Raw genomic sequence first — 19211 nt, 5'->3', positions numbered from 1 at the left:
TGGGCAGTGTGGTATAATGGTTAGGCCCTGAGACATCTTGTTTGCCGCTTTCTCATGCGATCCCAACATGATGATGTGCCAACTTAGCTACGGGAAGAATTTGTTTCCCACGCAGAAAGTTGGCATGAACTGGTACTGAGTCCGAAGGCAATCTGCATTTCCTTCTTTTCCCTTCTGCCTTCCCAGATCACATTACAGCAGGTTTATGGCTTAAGTGGCAGCTGGCCGGGCTATTTATAAACTCTAGGAGAGGTGGAGGAAGGGGTGACTCCGGTAGCACAAAGCCCAGGACAAAGGAGAGCGTTGGCCAAGGTGCAAATATTGACTTCCATTTGGCGTTTTAAGAACAGAAAGGGTGTGCATGCAACCCAATGGCCTTCCTTGAAAAAGAGAAAATGGCATTCCTGAAATGGTTAATGACCCTAACTACACTGTATCAGGATGTTTATATAATTTACAGCTCCAAGCTGATTATAATTGAATTTGTTGATTCATTCATTCGAAACATCTTTATGTGAAAATGTCATTATCAATACCTCTTCACTGGGTCTCCTCTCTCCCAACAAAAACTTGTGCATTGGTTAAACGTTTCACTCCGTAAGTTTGAAAAATGGGGAAGAGGAGAGAACCGTTAATGCATAATTTTGCTCCTTGGAAGAAAGAGGAGATATTAAATGTAACAGAGAAGGAAAAGATGAGCAATGGAGGAAGAGAGGTACATAATAGACATGTGGCAGCTATTTGGGGCCCCAGTTAGACCTCTGGCTGCTTGCAGACGGTGGAACTCCGTCCCACTAGAGGCTCTCCTTCCACAAGCAGGCAAAGACCTTTCTCTTCAGGCAAGCTTTCCCTGAATGACTGGCTACCTGAGTTTCTTTTTTTTTTTTAAATGGATTGTTGTACCTTTACCGGTTTGAATGAATTTTAGTGTTGCTAACTTTTTTTTTTTTTGTTATGGCATTTGTTTGATCCTTTTGTATTTGGATGCTCACCATTGTTACCATCAAACACTGCCTTTTTATGACAGAAGCAAGCTTGGGTCCTTTGAAGGAGAAAGGTGGGGTAAAAATATCCTCCTCCTCTCCATCCAAGGTTCCTGCTGGTATTTTCAGTTCACGGATCCCTTTGCTACTGGGGCAAGCCAAACCTACTGATGGGAACAATAAGGCAATCTGGTCGGGGCAGCAGATTTCTAGCTTCGCCATTTAATTGATTATCGTTGGAGAACAGTCAGGGAGCAGATGATGTGATCAGGCAGAGAGCACTGTGAGCCAGGGTGGTGCCTTTTTCTCCTCCTGCATAGTCTTCACGAAGGTTGCTTCTTCTGCCAGGCTCCTTCTACCTCCCCCCCCCCCTTTCTCTGAGGCTTCCTTCTCCGGCCTCTTTGCCTTGGCATAGCCAACCTTCAGACACCGAAAGCTCCATGGAGGGGTTTCCTGCAAGTAGTTGAGCAACCTCCGTCCTCCTGCACTACGAGCCCCAAAGCAGATTTATTAAGCGAAGAGACCCCCCCCCCCAGATACTGTACATTCTGTTCTGCTGTACGGACATCCTCCAGTCTGGCGACTGCACCTCCAAAGAGCCACAAGCTCAGTACTGGGCCTCTGCACTCCGGCAGGATCAATGCTCACTGATCAGACGCTCTTGGGGTGGATCGGGGGAGCAGCCCTCCTGGATTTTCCACTTCATGCACCACAAACCAATTCGGCCGGCTTTGAATGCTGCGCAACCTGGAATACTGGCGGGGTGGCAGGCGCAGGCAGCAGAAATGTCTGGGGCCAGTCCCTGAAACAGGGGCAGAACTGAGCAATGTGTGTGTGTGTGTGTGTGCGTGCGTGCGTGCGTGTGTGTGTGACATGCGTTGCCACGCGCTCGCCCTCCCCGCGGAGCTCCTAAGCCAGGCCGATGTTCAACCGGTGAGGCGTCTTCTGGCACGGAAAAAGAGCCGCCCCAAAGCTTGACCGGCTGAATCGCAGCCCGGTCGAGAAAGCGAGTTAAAGAGCAGGTCTGTAAAGCGAAGAAGGCGAGTGCGGCGGCCTTTAGGACCCGGCGGGGGCGATCGAAGGGGCGGGCTCTGGGTCCCCGGACGGGCACGTGCAGCGGCGGCGGCGGCGGCTGTTTCTGCTCGCAGTTTTGCAAACTTCGTAGCCCCCGGCTGAACTCGAAGGCGTTTTCCCCGCCTTTCCAAATCCCTTTTCCCCCCGGAGCCCAGCAGCTGCTCCCTTTTTGTTTTTTGTTTTTGGCGCCCCGGAGCAGCCGCTGCTCCGACGTGGGACCCTTCTCTCTTCTTCTCCCCCCCCCCCATCTCCTCCTCCGCGTCGCTCGTTCTTTGCGGGCGCCTTCCGACGGCTCAAAAACAGGGTCGTGGGAATGTCGGCGACGGAAGAAGACGGCTTGCTCCGCCGCCCTTTCAAGCTGATCGCCCTGCTCTGCGCTTTCCTCGCGCTCGCCTTGGACGTGGCGGCCCTTCTGAGCCCCGCCTGGGTCACGTCGGAACGCTACTCCCTCTCGCTCTGGGAAGCGTGTCGGCAAGTCCCGGACGGTTGGCGCTGCCTTTCCACCCTCCAGAGCGGTAATTTCGGAGTCTCTCTCTGTGCGTGTGTCTTGTCTGTTGGCTAGGATGCCCCGGGGCAGGGTCTGGTGGAGGAGTCGCCCAAGGCATGCTGCCGCCTGAAGCAGCGCCGCCTCTGAGTTCGCACCACCCAAGATGAAACGAGTCATGTCCGCAGAATAATCAGCTGCCTTTTTAAGCTTCAAAATGTGCAGCCTGAGGCTGATGCCTGGCTCTACTCGGGGGTAGGGCCGGCCCTGACCTTGGGCAAGGTGGGGGGGAAGGGTTCCCTTCGAATGAGCAGAAGATGCAAGATAGGGTTCCCACAATTTGATCTTGAAAGAGACCCGAGTTCCAGATTCTAAAGCACACTTGGGCGTTGAAGGGGTATGCAATAAAAAGAGTAAGCTTCCGTAGTTTAGTAATTCGTGGAATGTATGCCTTGTTTTTCCTCCCCCTGAGATGCAGAGAGAAAAAGAAGCTCTCTTTGATCATTTGACACCAACCCACCCGATGAGGTCAGGCGGAAAAAAGAAGGATTGGTCCCACAGTACATTTTTATGGTACGGTGGAGAATTCGAACCTGACCCTCGCAGGTCAAGCCTAGCACCCTAGTAAACCATTGCCCACCAGCTCCCCACATGTTTTGCTTGTGGGGCCTTAAAAATCAACAGACTTCCTTTGGCATAAACCATCTGGAGTAATCTTCTATACACAGTACCAATGGTGGAGGATGATCAACTATTAGAAGGAGACGGATTGCAGGAAACCTAGGTGTTGGCATCTAGTTTAAAGCATAAATACAGGTGAATGGTGGTTACCATGATCATACAAATGGTAATTCCCACTTCCCACGGGGTAGCTGAATTCAGCCGCTGAAGCACAATGCTAAAAGTTTCCATGGCATTAAACTATAGCATGAGCTTTGATGAATACACAGTGTCTGCACAAGCAGGGTGGAGGATCAGCACAAAAATCATGGCATTGGCAGCTGATCCCTGCAATGGGATTAAATAAGAAATAAACAGGCTTTGTTGTTAGGACATATGAAGAGTTGGGTTGTTTTTTGTTTTTTGTTTAGTTTAACGGGTGTTAGTGATGGGGTTCGTACTTTCCCCGGTTGAGGTTCTGTATCCTTAAGATCAGCACAGCAAGACAGATGTTTACCATGACAAGGATGAAAGCACAGGTTTTTGTCTTTAGATTCCCCGGTCCCAGAATTCCCCAAAGAGCCCATCTGGCTAAGAATTCTGGGGCATTGGGAGGGGGGGGGGTCCCAAGCCACAACTCTATACACTGAGGATGACCATAAAGTTAGTGTGAAGATGGAAGTTAATCTGGTCTTTGGCTGTAAAAGGACCAGTTTCAAGATGCAGAAGTAGATCCAGGAATACTCAAAGACTGAGCATGAATTTATGACCCGCATCTGAGATCCTTCTGCTGTTGTTTTTGGGACATGCTGCTATCCCTACTTTCACCTCTGAGCACAGGATTTGGTGACTCAAAGAGATGATGACATCATCTACCATCCCCAGAGGCTCCCCTCTTCCCTCCGGGCTTAGTTACAATCCACACTTTAGCCAGCAGAGAAATACTGTTGTAAGCTGTACTTGTTGATCTCTAGTGGACAATTAAGAGCCATTGACTTTACAAAAGACCGACCTCTCAATTGTTGATGTAGATTGGTAAGCTGCCTGCCTTTTGGAGTGACTTTGTAGTGAGGGCAGGCTGTGGATACTGTTATAATGAGCATCAAAGCTTCCAGTTTTACCAGTACACTGCTACCTCTGAATTAGGTCAGTTTCTGGTTGCTGTAAAGTAACGTCAGGGAAGCTGAATTTGCTTTCAGAAATTTTAAATTCAATTGAAGGCAAAAGGGCAGGAGAAGACATACCAATGTATTTTAGTTTAAATCTCTTATCCTAAAAACATCTTTTTTTAGATAAAACCTTGTACAGGCCTGGGTAACGAAATGATTGTATCATGCAAAAAGGCGTGTGGCCGCTGGGAAAGCACCAGAGGACAGGATGTGACCCTAAGGATTTAGGTTCCCCATCTTTGTCAGAGACATATTCCAAAGGGTGACTTTTCTTTATATATTTTTCTTTTTTGCCTCTTGATCCAGGAATCAACTTCGGTTACTTCCACCAAGTAAAAAAGTTCCAGAGTTGTGTCCAAAGGATTAGAGAGTGAGCAGAGATTTTTAGCTCATCATAGATACTAACAAAATATATCTCCCTTCAGTCTGGTGTATGGACAATCAGGGGACGTGATCCTTTGGCACTCCAGAGGTTTTGGACTATAATTCTCACTGTCCTTTATTATTGACTATACAGGGGATTCTGGGAGTGGTAGTTCCAAAACATCTGGAGTACCAAAAGTTTGCCACCCCTGGACTAGCTCCTTCACCAGAACCGGATGTTGACTCTGGGGAGGGCTTGAACGTACTGGGTAAAAGACTCTCTTAAGAGCTGGCTCGTGACTGAGGCGCCTGCTATTTTGCAGCTCATAAGAAGTGCGGGATTATTCACTGGAACCAGGAAGTGTATCGTCATCTTCGTTAATCCATTTCCTTTCCCCTGGCCCTGTGTCTAACCTGTGGCAGCTTCACCCCACGATCTCTGGAGCAGCGGAGATATCCGTGAAAGCTCAAGCTGAAATATAACAGCCTTCCGGGTGCAACAATGTTTTTGTTTTGTTTCATGTGGCGTTCTTTCTGTTTTTATTTGTATCTGACAAAATGCAAACGTCTTGAGCAAAAGGACGAGGCTGGGCCCCATCTTTCTTTTGGGACAAGCTCTGAGAGAGAGAGAGGCTGGCGAAAACAGCTGGTCGGCCTTCTGCAAAGAATGTGATCTTTTGCCTCTTTGTCAGCAGCAAGCCAAGCAAGCAAATGGGAAAGTTGGGGGACGGGGTGGGGGGGACAGAAGAGAGACGTGTGTCTCCTTGTCTCGCCTGCAGAGGCCCCTTTTCGTCTTGGTTTGGAGAACAATAGATGTGTTTTGCTACCCAGGCTTTGGCGTTAGAACTGGTGGTGATTTATGTTGGGTTTTGGCCGACCACCTGCTTGCTTCCACAGTCTCCTGCCACCCCCGGCTTGCTCCTCCAGCTCGAGAGACATGGAAGACTTATCTTTTAAAGCAGAAAAGCCATTTTTATTTCCACCGGCAGAATTACTTTTAGGATGCCGCAGCAGATCCAGGAACCCAGCCACTGGGAAGGTTGGGATCCAGTCTTGTGCATTCCCTACTGTGGTTGCTTTATCAGAAATGTTCTCCAGTCGAAAGAAGGATCTCAAGGGGCAACGCTGGCTCTGACGGTTGTCCCCGAACATTTCCAGTTATCTGGCTTTTAAAACAGGCTTCGGATGAATTGGCCAGATTGCAGGCAGAGACGTATCTGTTGTATCCGAGTAGGCCATTTCTCTTCTGGCTTCCTGGAATCAATTCCCCCGGGGCATCAGCAGACAGCTTCCAAATGCTTTGGGGCTGCAGCCCCAGCAGAGATGGGAGGAACCTGTTTGGATCACAGCTCTCCTGATACCCAAGGTGGCACAGACATTGGTTCTGCTGGCATGGGGCACCCTGCAGAGCAGTAGCTCAAAAAACTGGAATCCTCCCATCTCAAGAATCCCCACCAGGACCAGTGGAGAAGGATGATGGGAGTTGGAATACAGCCACATCAAGAGATCCATTTGTTCCCCATCTCCTACCATGGTGGTAAAACTCAAATGTCAATGCCATGCTACTACTGTTACTAATAGGGGTAGAAGTATTGGTATTAGTCATTTTCAACTTTTCCTTTAAAAAAGATACTGATTACCCATATTTGGCACATTAAGCTGAAGGTGGGCATCTGTTTCAAAAAAGTATGTAGTGTTTCCACTCACTCTTGATGAGAAAACCACACTTTTCCCGCCGGTATTTGAAGTTTGGCTGTTTCTCCTTCAGGTTTTTTTAAAAAATTATTTGCAAAGTTGCGAGCATGTTTCCATTTCATCTCCACACTCAAAGTGTGATGTGATCTTGGCACAGGCTGAGCCTGCCATGCCATCTTGCAGCTGGTTCACACACACACACACACACACCCCTCTCAGCTGCGCCAGGACTAGGGCGGCCACATTTTGGGGATTCATTTGCTCCCTGCGGTGATTTTGGTGCCCGTTTCAAGTCCCTTGTCAATGATTTCTGGACATCTTCTCGTAGTAGAAACACAGAAGGAAGCATACTGTCCAATTTAAATTGATGGCAATTTGGCAAAGCTGGAATGGGCATTGGGGGGGGGAAGGCAGGTGTTGTCCCAGACACACAAAGCTGTTGACATCTGGGTTCTGGAACAGGGGATCTGGTTTTTGTCATTCTGAAAGCCAGGTCCTGCTAGGAATGCGAGAATCTTTCCATCTTGAATATGTTGCCTATCACCGAATTTATTAATTTATTTTAGTGATGGGACATGGCAGCTGACAACATGATTAGTGATGGGACATGCCATAAGCTTTGATATTAGACCACTTTTAAATGGATGTCCATATTAAAGCAACCCCTGAATTGCAGGCCTATGAAAGGACATCAGGGGACAAAGCACGAAATAAGAGTGTCTGATCCACATTAAAAAGCCCCTTCCCGTTGAGCCAGTTGCCCAAAACCTATCCCGATGGAAACCTCATTTCCTATCCGTGGACGGACCTCAAAGGGAATCCTAGCTTCCTGGAGGCAGCCTGTTTTCTTCCTGACCTTATTTGTATATATTTTTTAAAAATTGCTTTGCCTTTATCTTGAAAAAGGACCCAAAGCGGCTTATTAAAAAACACAATATTATATCCTTGATTCATATTAAGTGGCAGTAGGTAGGTGTTCTTTCCCACACAGAAATCAATGTATGGGGCCAAATCCAAAGAAACAAAACAAGACAAAACCATGTGAAAGCTTAAAGACTAACTATTATATTATAATATGAGCTTTTGTAGACAAAGTCCACTTTGTCTCCTCCTTTCTCCTGCAGAGACCCTTTTAGTCTTGGTTTGGAGAACAACAGATGTGTTTTGCTACCCAGGCTTTGGTGTTAGAACTGGTTGTGATTTATGTTGGGTTTTGGCCGACCACCTGCTTGTTTTCACAGTCTCCTGCCACCCCCGGCTTGCTCCTTCAGTTCGAGAGACATGGAAGATTATCTTTTAAAATAGAGAAGCCATTTTATTTCCACTGGCAGGATCACTTTTAGGATGCTGCAGCGGATCCAGGAACCCAGCCACTGGGAAGGTTTATGGCTTATGTTTTAGGGTACCGTTGTAAAAATTCCTCCCCGAGACAGAAAATAGACACCAGGCCTGGACAAAGGTGAGGAGGGAGAGAAAATGTATATGCCTGATGGACACCAATATAAATGGATTGAACATAAGCCTAGGTTTCTTAAATCATTACCAAATGTAATACTTCTGGTGTTAACTACAGTACTGTCACTGTCATTTTCTTCACAACTTCCACACCCACCTCTCTTCAAAAGGCTCAAAGGCAAAAACGGCCAATCTTCCCTACATTAACACGTGATTTCTCTGCTATCTTCCTTCACTTTTATCTACACCTTCATTTTTTCTCTTAGATTTTCTTTTACCCCTCCCTGTCGTATTTTAGGCGAATTCCCAGTCTTCAACATCCCCCCCACTCCTCCTCTCTCCCACCTCATCTTTGCCCAGGCCTGGTGTCTCTTTTCTGTCTCCTGGAGGAATTTTTACAACAGAGCCCTAAAACAACATAAGCCAGAAATTACTGCATGCAAATATACTACACGACCCAGAGCCAATGAATATTTAGAAGCTTCTCCTTATGTAACTGGTACTTCATTCAACATTTTGTTCTGTTGCTATATGTCTGACGGAGTGGACATGTCCATGAAAGCTCGAATTAAAATATAATAGTTACTCTCTAAGCTGCCACATGTTTCTGTCTTGTTGTGGATTTTGCCGGATATGCTTGCACAGACTAACACGGCTACCTCTTCCAAAAACTACTGAAATCAGTATGCAGCTTTAACATATACATGCAAAATGCTTTTAGCTAATTGTCACGTGTCTGTCTTTGGCTAAAGCATGTTTCTGTGCATTTTTAAAAACTTATGCGGTGTCTCTAGCTGTTCGTGTTGTCAAGTGTGCATGTTCTTCTCTGCACACTTCATTTCTCTGAAATGCCCCCTAAAGCTTCAAAAATATGCATCCTCACGAGGTGACGAACCCTCCCTTCTCATGATGAGCCAAGGCATGGGGAAAGGCTACTTAAGACTTGGCAAATCCAGTGGAATGTTTCTCGATCCGTGTCTCCTTAATGAGGCAGGCGCCAAAGAAGTGATGACTTTAAAAGCTGTGGAGGCCTTGTATCATAATTTAAGTCTATTTCTTTCCCTCTAAGGAGGCCTCTTTCTCTCCATCTCCTTTCCTGCCTTGCAAATCTCCCTGATCCCTTTGTTCGGGGGCAAGGTCTAACCCAGGACACAATTAATTGCTGAGTGAGTGTAGCTAGGAATGAGGCCTTTTGTTGTGACCAAACAGATGAATAGCGAAAGGCTGGGTGCTGCTTCCAGATGCTTCACTCTGCCTGTGCCTCACACAAACCAAAGCTGATCTAATAAAAGCCCCGTCCCGGGTTTACGCTTTTTTCTGTGGGTCTGCATGCGAAAGTGTTACGCTGACCGTAGCCACAGGTTCGGTCTCCAAACGGCCGTGGGCAAAGAAGCCAACTTTTCCTATCTCTGAATATCTATGCCTTGGTGCAACTGCGCCACATCATGTATTTGCCGTTTGGGGCCATCGAAACACACCCTGTAGTCTATAAAAATCAGCCGATTTGGAGAGACCACAAAGTTTGTAAATCTGCAAAATCTTCAGGGAAGAAGGCTTGAAGGAATAGAAGGCATTTCTCACCCCCTCACCTTTCCAGAAAACCTGCACAGTGAGTGGATTCGATCTTACGACTGCTTGGTCTTCTGACCCTGCAGCACAGGCTTCTGCGGTTTAGCCCACAGCGCCACCACATCCCTGGTATATTTTTGAAAGCTTTGCTCTAAAAAAAGGTGTTCAATATTTTTATTTTCTGGGTTTCTTCCCTCAGATTGGCAAGTAGCTACCTTGGTATTAATCCTGACTGCAGCCACTGTCACTCTGGTGTCGTTCCTCACATCTCTGATTTCGTTTTGTCTGGGCACCTACAAGCGGTATTACCAAGTTGTGGCCGTTCTCCTTTTCATAGCAGGTACTGTATGTGTCTTCTCTTCCCTATGCTCTGCTAGTGGAAACTACAGTGATCGCTCACACAATGGGGCTTGCTATAGCACTGATTTGCTATAGCGTGCATTCTCGGGTGGCCATTTTGTGGTGCTTGATGGAGGCATGGTCTACCTGAAGTGGGTGCCTGGGCTTCCGGGGGGGGGGCGGCTAGGGCCCAGTTTACTTGCCCCACACCAAACACAGACAAACCCCCACGAAACCTGGGCCTCAGACTACCTGCTCCATGTTGTAAGTAGACCAGACCTCCAGAACCCTTACTCAAAGGTATGCTGTTAATTATAGTGACCCTTTTCAGGGTTTCCATGCAGAGAATACTTAGAGGTGGTTGACCATTCCCTTCTTCTGGAGGGCGCCCTGGGACTGTGCAGCTGGCCCAAGAACTGTCCTGTTTACTTACTGATAATTCAGTTAGCACTCCATTTTCTTTGAACATATCCTGAGCACTAAGTGGGGCATTGCTCTGTTAAGTACTAGCTCCTTCAGGAACAAAATTCCCCAATGAATTAACTTTCTGTGCTATTCCATTGGCATGGAAGGGCAAATTTTGTTCTTGTGAATGTTACCTAAAATACTACTTTCTCTAAGTTCCTCCTTTCTGTTTTTGGATTGCTGCTCCCATAATTGCCCACTAGTTGCTGTGCTGGCTGGAGGAGATGAAAGTTGCAGTCAAAATCTGTTGCAGAGATTTGAATTTCCCATTTAATTCCATTTTTGCAGCACAGCAAAAATCCAGGAATTTACACTGGAGAATAGCTTCAAGTAGCCCACCCCTTTTCTCATCAACAGGCATTTACAGCCTTAATAACTCTGAGACATTAATAGTAGAAAGAATAAAAAGGTTTCATTACTTACAGTTGAACAGATCAAACAGCAAACAGACAAACACGACTGCTTTCAGCAAGAGATTTCAGCAGACTCTAGAGAGGGAAAAAAACTCTCAGTAGAGAGGCAGGACTCTTTTTGAAATCAGGGGCAGGAGGGAACTCATGATTAGTGCTGGATAGATAGACAGTCACCCCAGCCCAGAAAAACCTCTCTCAGTCAAATCTATTAAAGGCAGCATGCGAGGTTGCAAAATCTCCCAACAAGATCATCTGGAGGTCCATGGTTATTTTGACCCTGATGTAACAAGACTGTCTGATAAAAGAAGAGTCTCAACTAGAGATTGGCATGAAGTGGAGGTTTTGTGCTGGATGAGCAGGTGTTCAGCACTTCCCAGTCCTGCCTCCTCTGGCAGGCATCCACCCAGAGGCAGTGTCCAGAGGAGGCAGGGCAGAGAAGATGGGGCACTGGCTCTTGAGTGGGTGCCCACTGGAGGAGGTGGGGCTGGGTACCACTGAACACCTGTTCATCCAAAGGATGAACTGCTGAACCGGTGGCTTATGTCCATCTCTAGTCTCAGCCATTCTTTTTGAATTTAACTGACCTTAATTTTTTTTTCTTCCATTGATTTAGTGGTCCTGCAGGTCTGTGCTTTAATTCTCTACCCAATCAAATTCATTGACAGTATCTTGCTGAAGAGCTATCATGAATTCAACTGGGGCTACGGCTTGGGATGGGGCTCGGGCATTTTCATGCTGGGGGCGGCCATCCTTTACTGCCTGCGCACCGACTTGTATGAAGACGCATACTACTGAGGCAAGCCGGGGGAGATGGACTGGATTACGCGACGGATGGGACCACAGCGGTGAAAGGAGACCCATGAAATGGGAGGGGGACCCGCAGATTTACTGAGAATTCACAGCAAGCTTGCTCCTTTGGAGTAGCACCCCATCTATCACTAAGATGCAGACCAGTCGCTTCAAGAACAGGAGATGTGGCAGTCTTTGGTTGGACGCTCTTCAGGAAAATAGAAGGACTGTCGTCGTGGATGAGCTAAATAATTCTCACCTCAATAACTAGCCCATTGTTTTTCTCCTATTTCTTTTCTTTTCTCCCTTCATGGTGTTTGTTGTTTATACAGGGCAGGTTGTCTTTATATTTAAAGAGAACAACTCCTGTGGCAAGAAAGAGCCTTGGTTTGCCTTTGTTTTGAGGTGACTTCTCTCCAAATGTTTCTTGAGACGATCGGCTGTATGTTAGCTAGCACTGAGGGTCATAACCATTAAGCCTAGCTCACATACCTAAGAGGGAGGGATAATGGCAGTTGTAGTCCCAAAACTATTTGGGTCAGAATAAAATATCCCATTGAGATGCACCAAAAAAACCCGCACATGGTCCTTCTTACAATATTCAGAAACAAGTGTGGGTTGCTCCTTTGAATCGACCACACAAATAATAGAAATAAGTGAGCTTTCAAGGCCAGTTGGAATGCTTCTCCGGGCTTGGATTGCAGAGCTGTGGGGTGAAATGCAAGAGCAATGTCATGTGATGTTACTTGAGCGTAGACCCTGGACATCTGGTCAATATGGTTTGGAGGGGACTTTCTCTCTGTCCGCTCAAGCCCAGCCTGAAGAAATGTCATGCTAGACTCAAAACTTCCCTTCTTTTTGATATTTCTGGGGTTAAATAAAGATGTTGCAATTCCTTGTTCTCTGAATACCCCAGCAAGCATGTCCATGCGCAAACAGTACAACTGGCTGTGTTCCCTGGCATTTTTCTGCAGTTGTAGTCCGAAGTGTAAATTCCCATTTTTTTATTTGGCAAGTGCATGTTCCTTGCTGTAGATTAGCTGGTGAGTAAGGCACTTGATCCTGGGAAGCCAGAGGTGATAGGTGATGCCTTACAGAGAATATAGACCTTTGGGTTTGTGGAGCTATGAGTTTGCGCAGCAACAGAGATGAATAAAGCAACAGGCTGACATGAGATTGCCGCCTTGCACGCTTTTGTGTGTCTGCCTGCCGTTGAAAGCTTTGAACAGCTCAGCAGTCATGAGGGGAAGAATGATGGAGCGGGAGTCGGAGTTGAAAAGATTAAGGTTGGGGAAGGGCCGCCATAGATTCTAGGTGGCAAACGGAGCCCCGTTGTAGTGCTCAAACCAGTGGCAATACAAATATTTCTCATTGGGTTGATTGATATTGCACCGAGAAGCCACTCATCTTCTACAAAAGACAGGCAATCATATTGATTCCCTTGTGAAAACAATGAAGCAGTGTGAGTGCAGAAGCGCGGAGGATTTGCCAAACAGCTGCTGTGAGAAGACCAGCTCTTATTTCACACAGGCTTCTTTTCATGTGCTTTTTTTCCACACCGAACCATATCAGGCAGCTGATGTTTGCAATGCATTTATAAGCCAAAGGGTGGGAATTATGCAGTTTCTTTAGGCTTCACTACCGGCAACAACCCATTGGGCCCAAAATGGACAGTCATACCTCCAGAGACCTGCGTGAGGGGGGCATTTTCCATTTAATGGCCATTGCACTAGGAAACCCTGCATTTATTGAGCTGAATTACATCTTTAGGATTGAGGTTATTCTTCCAGTTTCAATAGTTGAGTTAAAATATAGAACTATGTTTAACACAACAGCTCATTCTCCAAATATATGTACCTGCAATTAATTGCTAGGCCATGGCTACATTCACATGTCACAATAATCCATGGCTTTGTGGTTTGTTCCTAGGATACAAACTGCGTAGTAGGCCACCAATTAAATGGCTTTTATTCCCTAATGGATTATTTCTGATTTGTTTGTTTTTCAGCTCCTGTTTTAGGATGAGTAGCAGAAGGTATTGTCTAGGGGCAAGCCACCATTGCAGCAGCAGATGTCACGACACAACGTGGTTTAAACAAGCCAGCATTATTAAGCCAGCAACAGATCGTAGACTGAGATGAGATTAACAAACTATGCTGGGTTAGCAGAGGAAAATTCAAGGTTCTTAACAATCCAAATGTCAACAGATCACATACCAGGGTCTTTTTGTGAAGGAGAAATGTGGTCAGTGTCTCTGCAGAAACGTTACACAGCTCAGAAGAATACATAGGCTTGTGCTTCTACATTTCTGAATACCTCTGTATTAGTTCTGTAGAACATAAATGCTAAATCAAAAGTCATTTTGCATTTCTGGAACCCCTGAAAATGAATGTTGTCTTCTGAAGTTTAAAATATTTACTTACTTCAGATCCGTAGGGGTAGGACAGTGTTATAATATGATGATGGTGGTTTATGTTAAACCAGAAGCATGGAAATGCAAGTCCGGATGTTCTTTCAGCCTAAACCTACCTCAGAGTTGAGGAACAGTAAGAACCCTGTAAGTTGCCCCAAGGTCCTTAGACAAAGGACAAGATAAAAACGTAAATCATAATATTGCTATTTGATGGCCAGCAATAATTCCCCATTTGATAGCTGTTCTTTATTGGAAAAGATTATTATTTTCATGCCACTTTGAAATATAATGCTTTCTTCCTAGCATATTTGGCATTAATTGTGCTTTTGAGATGTTATTTTGGCGAAAGGACAAACTTCAAAGCATTGCATTGGCTGTTAAGAAAAAGGGGGCTACTCTCTAGCACTGATGGAAGATAGTTTTGACAATTAGGATCTGAACCTCCAAGCAAGTTCTCCTTGGTTGATATCCAACTGTAAGCCGTAACCGGAGCAGGCCCGCCGGACCAATGGAACTTAGGGAGAAGTTGCTCATCAGATCCTCAGTGGTTCACCAGGCCTATGCTAGTCGTGACTTACTGTTGGATTTCAGCCCATGTTTTTTTCCATTCGTTTTAAACTTTTGACTTGGCAGATCTAACTTTATCTGAAGTGGAATCAATACAAACGGTCTGAATTTTGGAAATGCCAGCTTTGCAAAGTCCTTGCTTTATTCTTTTTCAAACCAAAAGCTTCCATCACTGTCAATAGCTCCTACTGGGGATAGCCAGATGTTGCTGGGGTGAAGTGGCCAGCATTCTTCACCATTGGGATGTGCTAGTTTAGGCTGCCAGAAATTTCACTGCAACATCTGGAGGCTCGCCATTTGCTACCCCTACTGTAAACCCTCTATATTTATTCGAGAATATTAAGTTGCTTTTTTTAAAGTGTCGCTATAGCAGGACATGGTATTAATTGAAAAGGGCTTGAAATGTTTTTAGATGCTGCCTGAAAATATTAAAGTGCCAAGATTTAAATTAGAACTTAGGGGTTGGAAAGGGGATGGGAATCAATGGAATGGGGAAATGCGTGCACTGTATCCTGGAAGAGGGCATAGCTGACTGAAACACTGCATGAAACCTGTTTTGCAGGCCCTGCTTGGTTCCATTAAAGGCAAAGTACAGGAAACGACCTAACGGATGTACCTGCTTACTAAACTAGTGTTGCCAGAATTTTTGTTCAGTGCTGTTGCTGTTCAAAAGCTTGCTTGCATGCCAGAGTTGTGTGATCCCACAAATAAAACAACCCTGAACCTCTGGTTCTGGTAGGTATCCTCACAATTAGCTACGAGCAACAGAAAACTTCGGGGAAAAGCAGTAAATGCAGAATAAAGGAAGAAGATGAGGACTGTGGAGCCATCGTGTGGTTACGGTTAGGCTCTGCAGTGCTCATGACAGCTCTGGAGGAGCATCTATGCTACATAGGAGGGTAGTCACAGTGGCAGACAAAAATCAGACCTCCTTGATTTATTCCTCTGCCTTATGTGGCAGAGGCCAGGGGTGGGGAGGCAACTGTATGTAGGTAGCTGTTTATTTGGAGCCCCCAGCTGCTCCTTCCATTAGACAACAGAGCTTGTGCGTGCCACGTGGCCGGCGTTGTTTTCCAGAACTGGCCACTGACTTCAGGGATGGTGGAAGGTGTTGCTCGCTTGTCAGTACTTAACTGATTTATGTGGTTTACGGAGATGACATCATCATCACTTAAGGAAAAAAAAAACATCTTGAGTCAGTCTTGACCTTTTGTCAGTGGGATCCTAATCCGTGACCCCCCTCGTTTCATACTCTACTTTGTGTTGTTCTGTGTAAAATCACACACCCCATGAATCAAAACAAGAAGCCTGCCGACCTGCAAGTCAGGCCTTTTGTCTGTCTGGGTCAGTATGATCTGAGCTGACTGGCGCTTGCTTTCTGGACTCGCAGTGGGGCCAGCCCTACCATTTGGTGAGGCAATTGCCTCAAGTGGCAAGGCATTGGAAGAGAGAGGGTTTGCCAAGGGTCCTAATCCTCTACCCACTAGTATTGAGGTACGGTAGATGCTCTCCTGTAGCCAGGACTGATGAAAGGTTTGACAAGTCCAGATGTGTTTCACACACACACACACACACACACACACACACACACACACACACACACACACACACACACACACACACACACACACACACACACACACACACACACACACACACACACACACATGGAATAGGAAGGTTTTGTTTTTTACCTCAACACACACACACACACACACACACACACACACACACACACACACACACACACACACACACACACATGGAATAGGAAGGTTTTGTTTTTTACCTCAACACTTGTTGAAAAACCATTGTTTTGTGTTTGGGTGAGGAGTGTTAACAGATTTTTTTTAAAAAAAAAATCACCTGGGATTTTCCTTTGCATGGTGTCACTTTATGAATGATATTGAGCACAAGAGGGCATCCGGAAGACCATCTTGATTGTTGCCATGGCTGCAGTCAACATTCAGGCTGCCCCTTTGCTTTGTAAATGTTGCCATCCTTTTTCCTGCTGCCAACGCAGGCACAATATTGGGCAGCAATCTTGGGTCATTTCCTGGCGTTCTGAATCATAGGTACAATATCCCACATACATAAACCGGAGGTTTTTTTAAGAATTGAATTTCCTGGTTTTTTTAACTGGGAGTTTAAATAGACATAAGTTACACCCAAATTCAATCAGAAATTTCCCTCAGTGGCTGAGGATTCCAGAAGATGAGCATATGAACTGTACTAGGGTTACTGAGAGAAGACAGAAGTGAGAACAGCTTGGATGTTTATGTTATTTTATTTATTTGTATAATTTATATTTATTTTAATAGTGAAGGTGTTAGAGATTATCTTGGAAGCTTCTACGTACAGTGCAGGCATTTTTCAAAGTACCGTATTTTTCGCTCTATAAGACGCACCTTTCCATAAGACGCACCGATTTTTTAGGAGAAGAAAACAGGAAAATATAATCTGTTTTCTTCGCTCCATAAGATGCACAGACTTTCCACCCCCCTGTTTTGTGGGAAAAAAGTGAGTCTTATGGTGCAAAAAATACAGTAGTTATTGACCTACACCACCTGCTTTGTTAATCAGAACACCCCCTCTTTCTAATGGCTATTTACTTAAGTATGTACTTATTGGATATATTTATGTCATCTTTCTTGAATGAGATCAAGGTGGCATACATGACTCTCCTCTTCCTGTCTATATCCTCAAAATAACCCTGGAAAGCAGGTCAAGGTGTGAGAAATTATGTACAGTACTCAGTTAATATTTAGGAATGATCATTCATTACACATAGAATTGAGCACACAAGTTCTGTTCCTGTCATTACTTCTATCATCTTAAAAACATGGAGGATTAAAAATCTACACAGGAGAGCCTCCAGTATCTATTAAGACTTCTCCATTTTAATTAGGATCCTGATTTCTAGGGTTGTGGTGCACGTGGAGAATCCTGTAACATATTGAAGAACTACACAGAAGCGATGCAAGGTTGAGAGGTGCCTTTGACAAGGAAGCCTGTAATGAAGACCATACAGTTTTAGAAAGTGAAGCCAAGCTGTTCTAAAAAACATTTGAAGAAATAAATGACAGATAGAATATTAGTAAAATTGTTTGAAGCTACAGAAATGGGATGTGTCAAAATCCTAACAAGAATATGCCAGAAATTACAAACAAGTAGTACATACTTTATTACGGTAAAAGGTGAGCATGCAAAAAATATGGAACAGAAAACAATGGCCCACAGACTGGACACATTCAATCTGCTTCCAATTCCCATGAAAGGAGATGCCAAGGAGAGCAGTAACTATAGGACCATTGAATTACTTTCCCGTGCAAGCACCATGATATTCAAAGTCTGATTGTGTGGATCATGAGAAGCTGTGGGCTGTTCTGCAAAGGAATGGGGTGCTTAAAAATTTGATTAAACTCATCCATGACCTTTGTTGTGATGCATGTGGAGAATCCCCGGGCATAGCAGAGCGTTTCCTGTTCTGACTCATTCATAGAAGGAGATGGGGGGCAGAGCTCCCCTGCTCATGTGGTGAGATTTCCCAAATGTTTACAGATGAATAGGACTAGTCGCCTGCTAAGGGTGCAGTTATAGGCATATAGCTCACATTTTGGACCACTTATGGCACAGTTTCCTCCAAGAGATTTCCTGGCAATCACATGAAGTACAGGCAGTAACGTTGACAGGTGACCAAGACTGGACCTTTTGGGTTCAGCAGTGGGGCTATTACTTTTGGGTGCTTGGCTAGAGCAATCTCTTGGCAGACAGAAGGTTTGTTTTAAAGGTCACTCCTGGCAAGGCGATCCTTTCTGGTGCAATCAGATGTGTGCCTTGCATGCCATCTTATCACATCCTCAGTGTCATGAGGACTAGAAATTGGTCTCTCCAGACCCAACACATGGAATGCTTCTCCGCACATGTACCTCATCCATATACACATTCTGCTGATTCTTACTGCAGTGTCTTTTCTCTGTTTCCTTACAAGCCACTTTCACACATATTGAACACAAAATACCTCTCAGTTTGCTCTTGTTTCTGGCACATTCTATTTATTAAAGCATTTGTGGCACCAGACTGAAAGTGAAAAGTAAACAAACTGGAATTAAATAAATAAAAGTGAAATTACTGGAGTAACTGTAAGAGGGAGCAGGGAATCCATGAAGGTTAATGCCAGCTTAATTGTGAAACAACACGTTCTAGGAGTGCTGGTGAGGTTACAGTGTTTAGATTTTCTGTTTGCGCTGGCCTTGAAATGTTTTTGGGTTGGAAGCCTATTGTTATGTGCCATCACATTCTCTGCCAGTTATGGCAACTAAATGAGTGAGTGACTGACCTCTAAAATGATTCTTGATGGCTGAAATCCTGTTGCTTGGCATATTAAACCACACTAGAGTGGGCCCATGGAATCAGTGGGGAATTTGGTGAGTCAACTACTCTGTAAGTTCCATTGATTCAAATGGGCCTACTCTAGTTGTGACTTACTATTCTAAAGTAGCAACTGGAGTAGGTTCATTTGAATCTGTGGAACTTATGGAAATGTTAACTTACCAAATTTCCACTGATTCCATGGCCCTAGTGTCATGTCACCTCCTATGATAAGCAACAGGACTTCAGCCACTGTTGGGTAGCTCAATGAATTAGAGGTTGGAAGGTCGTGTCTCAAGAGAAAAGCCAGTCTGTAGCCTTGGGCAAGCTACAGCCCCAGGTCGTTCTCAGAAGGGGGGATTGGTAAAGCACTTTCAAGTACTCTGTACCTAGAAAACCCTA

General features: G+C 45.2%; 1 protein-coding gene across 1 annotated transcript; it reads left to right on the top strand.

Annotated features, from left to right (window-relative positions):
- Positions 1–2256: 2256 nt before the first annotated feature.
- On the top strand, positions 2257–12632 carry LOC110084954 (transmembrane protein 47). The gene is made up of 3 exons (XM_020804712.3): positions 2257–2572; positions 9652–9792; positions 11283–12632. The coding sequence occupies exons 1-3, from the start codon at positions 2371–2373 to the stop codon at positions 11462–11464; spliced, it is 525 nt and encodes a 174-aa protein (XP_020660371.1). The 5' UTR covers positions 2257–2370; the 3' UTR covers positions 11465–12632.
- Positions 12633–19211: the final 6579 nt, after the last annotated feature.

Source organism: Pogona vitticeps, chromosome 11 (assembly GCF_051106095.1).
Source record: "Pogona vitticeps strain Pit_001003342236 chromosome 11, PviZW2.1, whole genome shotgun sequence".
NCBI classification, from domain to species: domain Eukaryota; kingdom Metazoa; phylum Chordata; class Lepidosauria; order Squamata; family Agamidae; genus Pogona; species Pogona vitticeps.
The sequence above is the reverse complement of the archived record's forward strand: the minus strand, read 5'-3'. Positions and strand labels throughout refer to the sequence as shown.

Bases quoted from the DNA above. Each gene is read 5' to 3' on its own strand.
- LOC110084954 (XM_020804712.3), top strand. From the start codon at position 2,371: ATGTCGGCGACGGAAGAAGACGGCTTGCTCCGCCGCCCTTTCAAGCTG. The intron at 2,573-9,651 runs GTAATTTCGGAG...TTCTTCCCTCAG, and splicing joins CCTTTCCACCCTCCAGAGCG to ATTGGCAAGTAGCTACCTTG. The intron at 9,793-11,282 runs GTACTGTATGTG...CCATTGATTTAG, and splicing joins CGTTCTCCTTTTCATAGCAG to TGGTCCTGCAGGTCTGTGCT.